The sequence below is a fragment of the Gasterosteus aculeatus genome, chromosome 2 (assembly GCF_964276395.1).
Source record: "Gasterosteus aculeatus chromosome 2, fGasAcu3.hap1.1, whole genome shotgun sequence".
Lineage (NCBI taxonomy): Eukaryota > Metazoa > Chordata > Actinopteri > Perciformes > Gasterosteidae > Gasterosteus > Gasterosteus aculeatus.
In genome coordinates, this window is record NC_135689.1 from 18,366,687 (window position 1) to 18,380,636 (window position 13,950).

At 48.7% G+C, this 13,950-nt stretch overlaps 2 protein-coding genes across 2 annotated transcripts; both read right to left on the reverse strand.

Annotated features, from left to right (window-relative positions):
* Positions 1 to 540: 540 nt before the first annotated feature.
* adnpb (activity-dependent neuroprotector homeobox b) lies at positions 541 to 10,234 on the reverse strand. The gene is made up of 4 exons (XM_040193575.2): positions 9,541 to 10,234; positions 6,374 to 6,490; positions 4,608 to 4,700; positions 541 to 4,464 (listed from the first exon to the last, which is right to left on the reverse strand). Exons 2-4 carry the CDS (start codon positions 6,479 to 6,481, stop codon positions 1,489 to 1,491), a joined length of 3,177 nt encoding a protein of 1,058 aa, XP_040049509.2. The 5' UTR covers positions 6,482 to 6,490; positions 9,541 to 10,234; the 3' UTR covers positions 541 to 1,488.
* A 565-nt stretch (positions 10,235 to 10,799) lies between these two features.
* On the reverse strand, positions 10,800 to 13,688 carry dpm1 (dolichyl-phosphate mannosyltransferase subunit 1, catalytic). The gene is made up of 9 exons (XM_040193576.2): positions 13,484 to 13,688; positions 13,142 to 13,241; positions 12,899 to 12,932; positions 12,737 to 12,813; positions 12,266 to 12,291; positions 11,977 to 12,072; positions 11,789 to 11,857; positions 11,591 to 11,705; positions 10,800 to 11,247 (listed from the first exon to the last, which is right to left on the reverse strand). Exons 1-9 carry the CDS (start codon positions 13,612 to 13,614, stop codon positions 11,143 to 11,145), a joined length of 753 nt encoding a protein of 250 aa, XP_040049510.1. The 5' UTR covers positions 13,615 to 13,688; the 3' UTR covers positions 10,800 to 11,142.
* Positions 13,689 to 13,950: the final 262 nt, after the last annotated feature.

Consider the following 13,950-nt stretch of genomic DNA (forward strand, 5'->3'; position numbering starts at 1 on the left):
TAAAATCATACTGAAAAAAATAATGTTTGTGCGAAATCCTTGAGTTGTTGCCTGTCCTGACCTGCTGCCCAAAACTGTCCATATATCTCTGATGTCCCTTTGGGGGACACCTTTTACTGATCACTCCCTCCACTCATCATACCCAGTCAATGCTAAAAAAAAAAAAATCATCTCTAATAAAGAGCCGGTTGAGCAAAATGTTTAGACATTAAGCAACATGATATGAAAACCTCTAACTATGTCTTTGCTTGAAGCAATATCTCCTTGTGACCCCCGCACACGGGTTATGGCCCCCGCGTGGACGTGCTGGAGAAAACGCCATCAGCACAGAGCGTACCATCAGTCATTCAACCTCCGGCCTCTGCCACAGGCCCCTTTCTACCAGAGAGAAAGCACTTCATTTACCGACGTACTAACGACAGCAGACAAAAGCGCATTTACAAAACTTCATATTAATAAAATAAAACTAGATGATAATAATCAGGACACGTTTTCCCGGTGGTTCCTTAGTTTGAACGAAGATGCCGGCGTGGCCATTAGTTCCGTGAGAAGCACAATTACAGCACTTTATTGTTCATTAAATGCTTAGGTGGAAAATGAAAACATAAAACAAATACACACAATTCAAATTGAACTCTTTTTTTTGGAAAAAAGAAAGAAAAAAAAACAACTTCTCTGTATGCTTTGTATCCTGTCCAGTCTTGTGAGGGCAAAGAAACGTCAAAGAGTTAAAACTGTGACAACAGAAAGCGAGAAGAGTAGAGCACGAGGCTGCAAACGAGAAGAGAAGAAGAACAGCACCGCCATTCTTCTCCAACACAAATCGGTTTAAGAAAAAATGAAATTACAAAAATAAAATCTAATCCGGTTTAAAGCAAAAACAAATCAATTCTGTTATTTATATATAGATATATTATTTTGCAAAAAAACTAGGTATTCGTTAAAAAATAAACTTAAACGTACAGGAAAATACCAGCCACCAAAGCGACAACTATTGTTAAGCATACCGATGTAGAACATATGAGGCTACCTTACATACAGGTAATAGCAAATATTTAAGCGTACGTGAACTTCAACGTCTGTCCAAACAAGTCTAAAAGACTGTACAAATTTACACTACCCGTCTCGGATAGAACTACATGGAAAAAAAAGGTGGATTCTCTGGTCAGCTTAAAAAGCTTTACCACACGACAACGCAATATTTTGAGCCACATTTAGTTCAGTGGCAAAATCAACATCAATAAGTCGTTAGCTCAATGTAATAAAGAATACAGGAGGCAAAGAAAGAAGAGAAAGTCTATTTGTTCAGTTGCCTTCGCACCTCCCCTTCCCACCCGGGACACGTTAAAACTTTACATCGACCGTAGCTGCTCGTTGAGTCCCGCCTTTAAAAGTCACTGGATGGCTTGTTTGGAGTTCTCTCCTTGTCTCTGTTCAGATGTCTCAAGTGTCTGACTGTCTTTTGGCGGGAAGGGAGGGGGGTGTCAGTCACACCTGCTGCTTGCCCAGCTGGGCCCCTTCTCTTCTGCTTCTTGCAGATGATGGTACAAATTTGGGAATAATGATGGGATGAGGGTCTCTTTCTTTAGCAGCCGGCCTTTCTGCGTCCCCTGAGGGCCCAAAGCCATTCTCCACATGTGCCTCTTCCTCGTCATCCTCGTCATCTTCATCATCGTCGTCGTCGTCATCATCATCGTCCTCCGACGTATCGTCTAGATTTGAGACGCTCTTACCCTCTGTCCCCGGCTCCGTTCCGTCCTCGGCTCCAGCAAGCAGTTGGTTGCCATGGAGATGCAACTCCCCCTCTAGCTCCTCGTTATCCTTCTCATTCTCGTCACTGTCAGAGTCAATGGCGATGGGCTCTGAAAGATCTAGAGGTATTTTCTGTGGTAAGGTGCTGTTGATTGTCTTGGTTGGCTCTCCGCTGGCACTGTTGGGTTTGGGGACTGATGGCGGCGCTTTACAACTGACCAACGTCCCCGGCGGCTTTCCCCTCTGTGGCGGCGCCACGCCGCCGTTGGCCGCCACGAGCTCCCTGTGTTTTCGGAGCGCCCGCTCCGACAGCCCGAGGCGCGTCCTGGACGTCCGCCTCTTGTTCTGCCCGCTCTGGTATGCGCCGTCCTGGACGAATGCCAGCTCGTGACTGACTTTGCTCAGCTCGTGCATGCTGAAGCCCAGCAGCACGCTGGCGCTCTGCGTCTCGCACTCCTGCATGCATTTCCTCCTTTTGTTGCCAAAGTGGCTGGAGATGTCCGACTTCCACAGCCACAGACTGGCGGCCAGCTTCTCCACCTCCCGCCGACTGGGATACGGCGCCTGATTGAAATACTGCGTTAGAAAAGCCTTCCTGGACTCGTACGACTCATTCTCTTGTCCTTTGGGGTCAAGAGCCAGAACGACCGCCTCGTCGGGATTTTCTACAAACGCGGACGGACCGTTGCTGTCGCGCGGGTGGGCCCGTTCTCCGGGCGGCCTCCTGCGTTTCGGCGCGCTAGTGTCCGAGCTGTCAAAGCCGGCGCGCTTGAGAGCGCTGCTCTGGGCCGGGATGATCCGAGAAGAATGAGCGGCCCGACTCTCCTGGCCGTTCTGGGACTTCCCCACACCGCGACAGTGCACCAGGTGCAACGTTATGGTGGAGGCCGTCATGTTGCTCGTGTAAACCCCCAAGCAGTGAATGCACTTGTAGGTCAGTTTCTTTTCCACGGGGTGGACGGTCTGGATCACCTGGTGCCGCTCTCTCAGGTGGTGGGCCAGTGAGTCCGAGATCGGGCCCTTGAGGATGGAGAAGCAAAGAGGACACAGCGTCTTGCCCACGTCCTTCTTGTAGGGCAGCGACGCCTGCGGGGCACTCTTAGCCGGCGCACAGTCGGCAGCCCCCGACGGCGCTTTGGCCAGATGCGGCGGCACCAGCCTCTTGCCGGATATTAGGGAGGCAGCCAACGCCGCCGACGGCGAGGTGTTGTTCTGAGCGTGAAACGCCACCGACTCCTCCGGCGCGTCCCTCATGTTGTACGTCGTGACGATCAGCTGAACGTTCTTGGGATTGCCCTGCTGCAGGGTGAGGTCGAAGGTCAGGGGGGAATCCGTGCGCGGGCCCACGCTCTCGTCCGGGTGCGACAGCCGCATGTGGGCCACCATCTTCTCGACGTCGTTGAAGGTGGCGCGGCAGTGGGGGCAGGACAGGCCGTGGATCAGCATGTGGTTGAGCAGCGTGTCGCTGGGCAGATAGCGGTTGCAGTACAGACACTTGCTGGTGAAGTTGTGGATCTTCATGATGTAGTTGGCGACCGCGGGCACCTTCTCCGCTTTGTGCTCCTTCTCAAAGTGGGCGCTGTAGACGTTCTCTGGGAAGAGCTCGTTGCAGATGGTGCAGATCTTCCACTTCTGGGTGTAGGACGTGCCGAGGATCGAGGACCCCCCTTTCTTGGCCGTGACGGAGGCCACCGTGGTCGCGGCCGCCTGGACGCGGGAGCCCAGCGGGTTGGACTTGAGCGAAGAGGAGGCGCTGACCGAGACCGCGCTCCGCAGGCCGCCGGCCGAGACCAGCTGCTTGGCCGCGTGCGACTGCTGGGGCACCGAAACCTGGGCGTTCCCGGGTAAGGTCACCCTCACCTGCTGCCCGCCGATGGAGAACGACTGGGTGGCGCCGGCCTTTAACCGGATCCCGTCGTGTTTCATCCCGGACAGAAAACTTTGCGCGCTGAAGCCCGTCTTTGAGGAGACGATGACCCGGCCCAGCTGCTGCGAGCCGGGGGACCTGGTGGTGGCCATCACCGCGCCTTTCGGGCCCATGCCGATGATGGTCTTGTCCCCCTGGGTTTTGGGGGGGATCATGATCACGGGTTTGGGACGGGGGACAATCACGCTCGTGTGCCCAATCATGGCGGTCACCTGGTAGCCGATCCTCTCGTGGTCCTCGATGACGTGTTGGACCAGCGCCTCGTAGGTCCTTGGGACAAACAGACACTTCTTGCAGTGGATCTGGTTGCTGTTGACATTGTTTGTGTTATTGCCTTCTGTGGCTCCCGCCGATCCCCCGTTCTGAGTCTTCTCCCCCGGCTTCACAATATAGGGCTGGGCTACTTGCTGGAAGTGTTCCCGGTAGATGTGCTTTCGCACCACGTTGTACAAAGGGTCCCTGTAGGTGCACTTCTTGCAGTAGTACACCGCCTGTTCCACGCTGTCCCCGGCCCTTTTCAGCACCCCGTCCTTCATCAGGAGCCCGCCGGCTCCCGCCACCATCCCGCCGGGGCCCTGCCGCATGGTGCTGTTGGGCATGTGGAACAGTTTGATGTGCGTTTCCAGAGTCTTTTTGTTGCCATTGTAAGTGCAGTAGGGGCAGTTGAGAAGAATGTTGTTCTCGAAGTCCTCGCTGTGGACGTTGCGGAAATGGCTCTTGTACGCGGAGAAGTACTTGGAGGAAAAGAGGCAGCCAGTGCAACAGAAGGGCTTCGATCTGTAGTCCTAAAAACACAGAAAAATAAAATGCTTAAGTTTTTTGTCTGAGAGAAAAGAATACTTTTATAGATTTGGGGTTTTAAAACGCAGTCGATTCAGATGTCAACGTATTGTGAGAATGCTTGCAGCAGTGTGAGTGCGTCACACACCTGGACTTTGGTATGCGACGGTTCCCACATGCACACATCCTCCCAGTTAGTGTGCTTTATGTACACCTCTGGAGGAATAAAGTCTTTATAGTCCTAAACAAAAAAAAGAAAGAAGATTAGTACTTGATCAAAGAATGATCAAAGGGAGACACAATCGCAACCAGCTTCTTGTCATTGATGAAAGACAATATTCTTCCTTAAAATGGTTCTATACTGGGGGAAAAGGAGACAGGACTTTTCAAAATAAAAATAAAATATGTGGCAGGGAGCAGACATTTATGTACAGATGTATGTATGTACAGAATGCAGACAGTTTGTGAATAGGGTTGTGAAAAGTTTTGTTTTCGATTTTTCAGCATTAAACATTATTTTCCATGTGAAATATTGGCATTAATTACTTATTTAATGAAAGGGGTGATCCAAAAGGAGAACGTATGTACCTTACCCGCCCAAGGTTTGGACACACTTTCTCATTGAATAAGAAAATGCGTCCAAACGTTTGACTGGTACTGTACATAAAATATATTTACGGTTAGTTACCAGCTTTCTTTTGTCCTCCGGGACACGGGTTTACTTTGTGGGAGGGCTGGTAAGTCAATATTTTCTCTTACGCTTTCTATAATCTCACTGCGCAAGATTTTGTCTCATGGATCTAATGTGTAAAATAAAGGACGATGACATTTATATCCAAACTAGGGCTGCAACTAACGATTATTTTGATAATCGATTAATCGGTCGATTATTTCTTCGATTAATCGATGAATCGGATTTCTTTAAAAACGGCATAAAAAAGCTTTAATTTCCAACCCTTTATTCTAAAACAGAACCTCAAATTCGTCAGAACTAGTTCTCTATACTACACTCACAAACACACCCTCATGTTCACTTGAAGCATATTCATTAAATTATTACCATCATTGTAGTGCAAGTTAAGTAAATGCATACAGCTAAAAAACAACCAAGTGCTATGAGATTAATTTAAAATGGCATTTGTAAATAAATGCATTAGAGGCTTCTTAGTTGATTTAATGGATCACCATGTGTCTCCCTTTACAGGCATAACATCAACTACCGTATAACCCACAGTATATGCGCAAGCGCACTGGACTACCATATATGACAGCATTAAAAAGTACAACACACACAAATATATTTGTCAACAATAACCGATATGGGACAAAGCACAAAATATCAGACAACACATTGAAAAATGAATGGTCCAAAAGAGGCGAGTAAATAAAAACGTGTCAAAGTCTTGCTAACTGCTTTACTGCTGTTATTAGCGAGCTAACGCTAGCTTGATCAGCTGGATGACGAGTAAACAGGAGGCTTGTTACGTCCCGTTTTGACGTGAGGGACAACGTGGACGTCTCTCCCTGCGTCATGTGACTCACAACAACTGCCAGCTGCTCTTTCCTCTACGTCGGCTCGGCGCCTTTATTTTTATCTTTGCTCCGCGCGCATCTCCGCAACTCATTGAGTGACGTAATAATCGCGCGACACAACGAATCGATGATGAAATTTGTTGCCAACGCTTTTAATAATCGATTTTATCGATTCGTTGTGGCAGCCCTAGTTCGAACATATTTAATCTGTAGAATACTTTGCGTCTGGGCCTTGGCCTGGATGGCGAACTACGCACAGCCTTTGGGTTCTGCTTTTATGCCTGAAGAGCAAATAAAACTCTGAGGAAACTGGGGACAGCAGGTTGTTGATGAGCACAAAGGAACTGTACAATCGGCACTAGAAGAACACCGTCGGCTCACCTCCAGGTGGTCCCTGCAGAACTCCAAGCCGATGTCTCCTAAGACCCTCTTGACATTTTTCCTTGCTTTCCGCAGACTGCCCAGGTTGTTGACGGGGAGCTGGAACATTCTGCACACCTGAAGAGAGAAAGACGCATACAGTGGCATGTTATCAACGGGTGCAGGGAACAATAGGAACAGCTGAACTTCTAGTGAGGGAATCAACAGTTGGGCTGGAAAGGACCTTTAACTAGCCGGGTGAAACGCCTAGACGGAAAGCCGTGGTCATTTATAAGACATGAAATACACAACAATGATGGCTCCAACTGTGTGTCAAACCAATCAATTTCTGACACAGCTGTCGGTTACGACCCAGAATCCCACTTCTATGCTGATGGATTAGTGCTGGGGAATCAGCACAAAAACGTCCAGAGAACCTCAATTTGAAAGACAGCAGATGAAAAAGCAACAAATGACCTGCTGCTTTCACTTGTGAGGGATTCATTGCATATAACGGTAATGAGGGCGGACACGTTGACCGATGATGCTTTCCGTTTCGGTAATAGGGCGTAGCGCCTGGGTGGGGGCGTTTCCTTTAAGGTAGCGATGTGACGAGGAAGAACGTTCCAGGAGCTCCAGGTTGGTCTGCAATACTCAGACAGGATTTCACAACTCTAAAGTTATCACCATAGGAACCAGTTAACCCACTGCTGTCCACACAGACAGTTAACCTGCAATCAACCAAAGCCGGCTGAAACGTGGTGAGTCAATGCTGCTCAGGCATCATGAAGAAACGGACACAGCCTTCGTCACATGCCGTTGGTAAGGCTTGCAACTGGAGATTGAGACCATGAAGTGATGTTTACTGAGGGAATAAATATCAGAGTAGAAGGTGGGCAGTAAACTCAGACTTTTTGTAACCAGAGGAGTCGTCCCCTGCTGGCCGTTGGACAGAATGCAATTCTAAGACAGAAGCTAAAAACGACAGAACCGCAGTTTAGTTGTTTAAATGTCCGTACTTGGGCTAATGCGTTTTTTGTGACAGGCGATCCCTAGTTTGACCAGGCCAAACGCTACTCCGCTGTGTGGAGCAGAAGGAAAGGTTGCTCACTACCGTAAGTTCAGCTTGACAAAAGGCGCATTGTACAAGCTGTTCTACTTACTGTCCAAAGTGGCTGTCTCTGGTCGAATCAGAGCTTCATGTTGTGGGGGTCAAAGGTCACTGATGCACAATGGCATTAAAGTTAGCTCATGGACATGAAATAGAACCGTCCCAAACTACTCTTGTTAAGGCTCATTTCCCCCTCCAGAAAACAGCCAAAAGGAGAGATGGAACCGAGGGTGTGTGGTTCCACCAACCGTCGGCCCAGTGAGGGGTCCAGAGATCTGGAGACAAAACGGTCGGTCTGTCATTCAGAAGTCTGCAAGCGCCAGACTGAGTGAAAGAGTCACATACCCAAGACCACTTCCCCTCCCTGTCTCACTTCCCTGCTTTCTCCTAGAACTTGCAGATGGCGCTAGCGAGGAGCTCCATTATGTAAGTCTCCCAACACTCTGCCTGCCCCCTTTTCTCTCCCTGCCTCGCAATACCAACACAGAATGGCGCCTCCTATTGAGTCAGCAGCAGCCTCTACAATATGTCTGCAGTGGAGGGGGGAGTGCGAGGGGGGGTGGGGTGGGGGGTACGGGAGGGAGGGAGGAAGGGGAGGGACAGAAGGAGCGAGAGAGATCAGTGATGGGGGAGGGGAGTGTGAGAGAGGATGAGGTGGGGTGAGGGAGCTGGGAGGGAGAGGGGGGGAGTGGGAGCGAGCAAGGGGGGAGATGAGAGGAAAGGAGACAGAGTGAGCGACGGAAGTGGGAGGGGAGGGGGGGGGGGCAGGATGGGGAGGCAAGGAGGTCGGGCAGACAGGCTCAGAGGAGAGGGAAGGGAGGGAGAGTGAGGGAGGGAGGGTGAGGGTAGTGTGAGGGGAGGGAGGGTAAGGGAAGGAGGTGGGGGAGAGAATGGAAGAGGGTGGTAGGAAGAGGGGGAGATGGATAGGCACGGGAGGGGAGGGCGGTGGGAGGACGAGGGAGAGAAATGGAAAAAAGAAGGAGAGGCTGACTAGGAGGGGAGGGAGGGAGGGAGGGAGGAGAGGCGATAGGAGGCTGCTTTGCTCTGCGTAGGTCTCCCCTTCGCCCGCGCTGTGAAAGAAAAATGAGGGAAGAACGCCTACAAACCGTCAACCACAGGCGTCCTCACTCAGTCCTCCACCGGGACACGATGACCTACGTTCTGGTGGACCGTTCACGTTTGGTTCAGGAGGAAAGACGCTGCGTGTGTCCATCAAACAAAGTTTAGATGCTGAACTGGCCTTCGGCGTTAGTTGTAACTGAACGTTCAACACCTGACTTGCAGCCTTCGGCAATAAGAGAGGACGGGGTGTATTAGTGTGTGTGTGGGGGTGTGTGGGGGTGGGGGGGGTAGTAATCAGAATGTGACACTTGCCCTGACCCGAGTGACAGCCCCCCCATAGAACAGAGTGGATCACAGCCCCCCGGTGTCACCTGGCTGACCTCTGAGGGTTTGCGTTTTCCCGGTTGGAGACTTAAGTCCTTTGAGGAGAAACATCGTATGAATCAAAAGCCAAAACGTGCGCGTGGTTGTGGATCCACGTCACGTGTCGCGCAGCGCTCCGCTGTACAGTAACAGAGACTCACTTTAAACATTCGTAGCAATGGGAAGAAAAAAAAACCGTTAACTTCTAAAAGATCTGGCGTGGGATCCCGTGGACACGGACCACATGGTGCGGTGAGGGGACGCCGGGGTCAGTGGATCGGATCTCCGATCAACATCTGGTAGTATCCAGATCGATGGGTCCCGGCAGGGAGCTGCTGCTGCCCGCTGACAAAGAATGGGGACACAACGCGCTGAGTTAGCATGCTAAGCTAGCTCAACTCGCATCAACAACACGGGCACTAATGCTGCCATTTGTCCCCTCAATTTCCAACAAACGTATTGTTTTTTTTAACCCGGCTGGTCACGAGCACGCGCGACGCTGAAGCCCCCCCGACCGGACTAAAACGCCGGCCGCTCTGACAGCCAAGTTACCCGGGTCGGAACGCCAGTGCCCGGGCACCTATCATCGCATCACCGCAGGTAACCGCGGCTAACGGAAGGTCTCCCTCCCCGTTGTGACAGACACGTTTACCTGCTTTTCACATCCAGGGCTCCCGTCTGAGTGAAATGTGTCACCTCGGAACGGCGACGTGTGGACACTTTCGCCGTCTCCTCCCCCCCCCCCCCCCCCCTGCTCGGGTGAGGTTTCCTTTCAGGTGACCACTATCTTCGCGGGGGAGAACGAATCCACCCGGCCGTCGGTTGAGCCTCCGAAGCGGACTCCCCCTCGGATATCCTCTTCCCTGCGGTCGGGAAACGGGACCAGAAAGCCGACGAGCCTCATTAGAAAATGAAAAGCTCCGTTCCCCTGAGTGGTGATGGCGGACACATGTCCTATTGTTGGGAGCAGCTCTTTCCAGTAGATAGCCTCGGGTCTGCCTACGAGAGCCTGGCAGCAGACGGCGTTATGCCCATTCTTCACTCTGACAGACAATACACATCCAGCCGAGAAACTGCCCTATCCAAAATGGCGCAAATAAAAGGGGCGGAAGTGACATCACGCTCGATTAGCATACAGCATCACATTGCGAGATCCTCGCGAACTCGGTTGGCTCATTAAAACTCTTGATTGGTCCATCAATCAACTTGGCCAATTAAGCCACCGTCACTTGTTAAAAAGAAGGAAAGAAAGAAAAAAAAAACTACCTCGTCCGTCAAAAACAGCGGAGGCCTTTAGCTGCTCGAGCCTGTGGGGTAAACAACCCAACACAGTAGTGGCGGGAACTGGCCGACAGCGGGCGTCCTTCTGGAGTGGGTTTCTCTGCCCTGTGCGCATGCGCGACACGGCTACATCTGCCGCTCCCCCCCTCCCCTCACCTCCCCGGCGATGGCTCGGATGTACAGTAGCTGTGTCTCAATTCCCCAGACTGCATCCATGTAGGACACAGCCTTCGCAGTACACCTGGTCTGGGTCCTCCAACAGCCGAGCGGCCTCTTAAATGGGGGGGGGGACTTCCTGCTTGCTCATTAACTTTACCTCCACTGCTCCCGTTGCTAAGCAACCTGCTGCACTTGACAATAAAAGCCAAACTTGAACTCACTTTGATCCATTTCTGTTCATAATATGATGTATAAACTATCTATAACCGCCATTAACAGCGCAGCGGCTTCCGGTAACGTGGGCTGGTCGTTATGTTTTTGTTATAAATGTGTGTTTTGTGTTCAAAGGAAGCAGTAAACAATAAACTAAGATGTGATATAATATAACATTGATATCGGTAGATAGTCGAGGGAATTACTTGGTGGGATATTCTGGGCCGCAAAGGATGAAAAACAAAATAATAATTGAGCCAATATTAAAAACGGTTTTATTTTATACACACAATCCCAGGTGTAGCAGTGTGACTTGTTCTGACGCCCATCTGACGGCTGTGTTGAAGTCGAGTTCAGTCAGCGGTCTGGACGGGGAATGATGCCACACTTTGCTCTTTGTTCAGGGGTTGATGGGAATGTAAAGCAATATGTTCCTTCAGTATTCAGGAGCCACTACTGACAGCAAAGGACTTCATATCTGCCGCTAACCGGGGAAGTCTCCCTCGTCCCGGTCTGACCGAGGTGATTGATTCTCCTGTCTTAAGACTTTGAGACTGAAAGGAGCACTGCACCGTTGTGGGACTTTCACACTGAATGCGGATCATGTCGTGGCGAAGAGTGTGATCAGTCCTTTCGCGAATGACACGATCTCATTCCCTCCGAGTTTGGACTCTCCATAAACTCGATCCACAAAGGAAATGGGTACCTGTTTGGAGGAAGAAGAGAGAAAATCTATAAGGAAAAACAAAACTCTGTGAGGTGGTCAGTCTCTTGATCTCTCTCTATCCATGATTCTCACCCCAATTTCACATTTCTAAGCCACGTCTAAAGTATTTAAGGTGGTCAAAGATCGATGTTGGCATAAACAGCAGGGAAATTATACTTTGTGTCACATATCTAACCTTATGACTTCACAAAAACGTTTTTTTTTCCACATTTGTAGTGTAGTAAAAACAGAGAATTGAGAGAAATATCATCCTAACATAACTTCACGTATAGTAGGTAAATATTCTTTTTAAAAAAATGAAGTAACTGAATTCGGGCCTCACTTCTCCGACTGAGTAGTTGAGCTGTCTGGCGCGGACGATCATCTCCATCTGAAAGACGTATCCTTTGGACACGCAGCGCTCAACCAGACACACCAACACTTCCTTCTTATACAACCTGAGGGAAACAAAACACGATGAACAAACGGCCGTGCATGTTAAAAAAAAGTCGGTGGCCCTCAACTCTTAAGACACTGGTACCTGAAGCTGCCTGTGAGGTCTGAAGCGCCGGGTCTCAACAACACCTGAGACAAAAAGTTCGCCCCCCGACTGTGAACGAGAGAAGGAGACGGAAGAACAAAGGGAAGATCAGACATCAGCCTCCTGTCTCTCGTAAGAGGTGCGAGTGGAAATTCATGACCAGAGCGCCATTGATGACGTGCAGCAACCTGATGAGTTTCCTGCGAAGGTCCCAGCCGTAAACGCCCCCGTTCCCGTGGTAACGAGTGCCAGACACCAGGTCGTAATCACCTTCCTTCTGCTTTCTGACAAACAAGACACGGCGGTTTTCAATAGAAGATTTCTACACAATTTCATCTTCAACCTGCATTTGTGGCACTGCAGCTAAATGCCGTTGTTCAAATATTCAGAAATGAAGTTTATATATACACAGAGTGAAATAACGTGGAAAAAATAAAGAAATCCCATTATATGGAATAAAAATCAAGTAACACTTACTGAATAAATTCTGGGATGAATTTGGGCTGAAAGACAAAAGAAGGAGAACCATTGAAACTAAATTAGCTACATTTTAAAAAGCCCCAGTAGAGTGTTGATGAAGAAAATAGAACGGCTGAGGTTATGATGACAAGCTGATTAATGGATTTGCATTAGCCATTAAACATTTACCCGTAAGAAGTAAATTCCACCTCTGGCACGAGTTGCTTCGAAGTGAGGATTTGCATCTTTGTGAAGATATTTACGTTTGGATTGTTGTTCAGACAAATGAGACGCCATGTTGGGCTTAAGGAAATTATGTTTATGGGAAATTGTAGATTTTTTATACGTTCTAACAATTAACAGACCAAACAATAAATTGTTTGTTTCAAAAAACCTGGCAGACGAATCAATTATGAAAATATTTGTTGACCCTGGAATCAGCATCATGTGGATCAAGAGATCAAACACAATGGAGCGAGCTCCACTCACATGATGGGAAAGATCTGCGTCCATGATAATGATGAAGTTCCCAGTGGCATGCCTCATGCCGTGTATGTACGCAGTGCCTTTGGAAGGAAGCAGAAGAGCTCATCAGTAGTTGGAAAAGTTACTAGAACAAATACACCATTTATTTAACAGGCTTATACTTACCGAGGCCCAACTTCTTCGCTCTTGGTCGTAGAAGCTGAACCACAGAAAAGTGAGATTAATGTCTGCGTAGAAATCCCACGCACGATTAATTAACTAGAAGTATTACAGAGACAAGCATAAAGGAATATAGGAAACAATTACATGAAGATTAATCAATTGTAGTACTTTGCTCAATTGTAAGTACTGTAATGCATTGTTTGAATCTCACAAAAACCCTACGTAAACAGCCACATCCGAACTTACTATCTTATCCTCTCCATAGATTTTCTGCAGCTGCTCTGCCACCTGCAGTGTCCCATCTGGGCTTCCGTCGTCGATGACAATGATCTCGTAGTTGAAGCCACTGTTAAAACAACACATTCAATGAGTTATTATGACGTTGATTTGGTTCGGTCAATATCTAAACCTTTAACACAGACAATGACAGAAATGAGCTCGAGCGAGTTACTTCACTTGACTCGTAACGTTTGCGGTGACACAGTAAATCAGTGACAGCTCATCACTGACCGTATTAACGTTGGTTAAATTTCCACAGTAACGTCAGCTAGCTGTAGCCGAGCAGCTTTGCTGGCTCCCGGAACTCACCCTTCATCCAAATATTTCACCAAAAGCCACACTATCAGGGGAAGGTTTTCCCGTTCGTTGTAGGTAGGTAATAGTATTGAGTATTTGTCCTCACTATCCCGGTTTGGGAGCGAAGTTTTTCGGCTCGACATTGCGACGTGGATCTGTGTGGATCGATGGTAAAGTAAGGGTCCTACAACATCCTGTTTATGGTTTTCAAAATAAATCAAGGTATCGGCGTAACTCATTTGGCAAATACGATGGATGTCATACTTAATTAAATAAATAAATAAATATTTTTCATAATGAATCTTATGTACAGCAATAGTGACACATCAAATAAACAAAACACAATTACGGTGCATAATTAGCTATTTTTGTCACCTCAAGTAATTGCAGTGAGTCGTAATATTAATTTCACACCGATACTAAAATTATTTGATCTCTAAACATGATGATAGAAAACATTACCCACCGATGCCCAAGAA

What these genes read in the sequence shown, in the direction of transcription:
- dpm1 (XM_040193576.2), bottom strand. Translation starts at nt 13,614, where the DNA reads ATGTCGAGCCGAAAAACTTCGCTCCCAAACCGGGATAGTGAGGACAAA. An exon ending in GTGAAATATTTGGATGAAGG is followed by an intron (nt 13,242 to 13,483) that starts GTGAGTTCCGGG and finishes TTGTTTTAACAG; the next exon opens with TGGCTTCAACTACGAGATCA. An exon ending in TCTATGGAGAGGATAAGATA is followed by an intron (nt 12,933 to 13,141) that starts GTAAGTTCGGAT and finishes TCTGTGGTTCAG; the next exon opens with CTTCTACGACCAAGAGCGAA.
- adnpb (XM_040193575.2), bottom strand. Translation starts at nt 6,481, where the DNA reads ATGTTCCAGCTCCCCGTCAACAACCTGGGCAGTCTGCGGAAAGCAAGG. An exon ending in TCTGCAGGGACCACCTGGAG is followed by an intron (nt 4,701 to 6,373) that starts GTGAGCCGACGG and finishes TTTTTTGTTTAG; the next exon opens with GACTATAAAGACTTTATTCC. An exon ending in CGTCGCATACCAAAGTCCAG is followed by an intron (nt 4,465 to 4,607) that starts GTGTGTGACGCA and finishes CTGTGTTTTTAG; the next exon opens with GACTACAGATCGAAGCCCTT.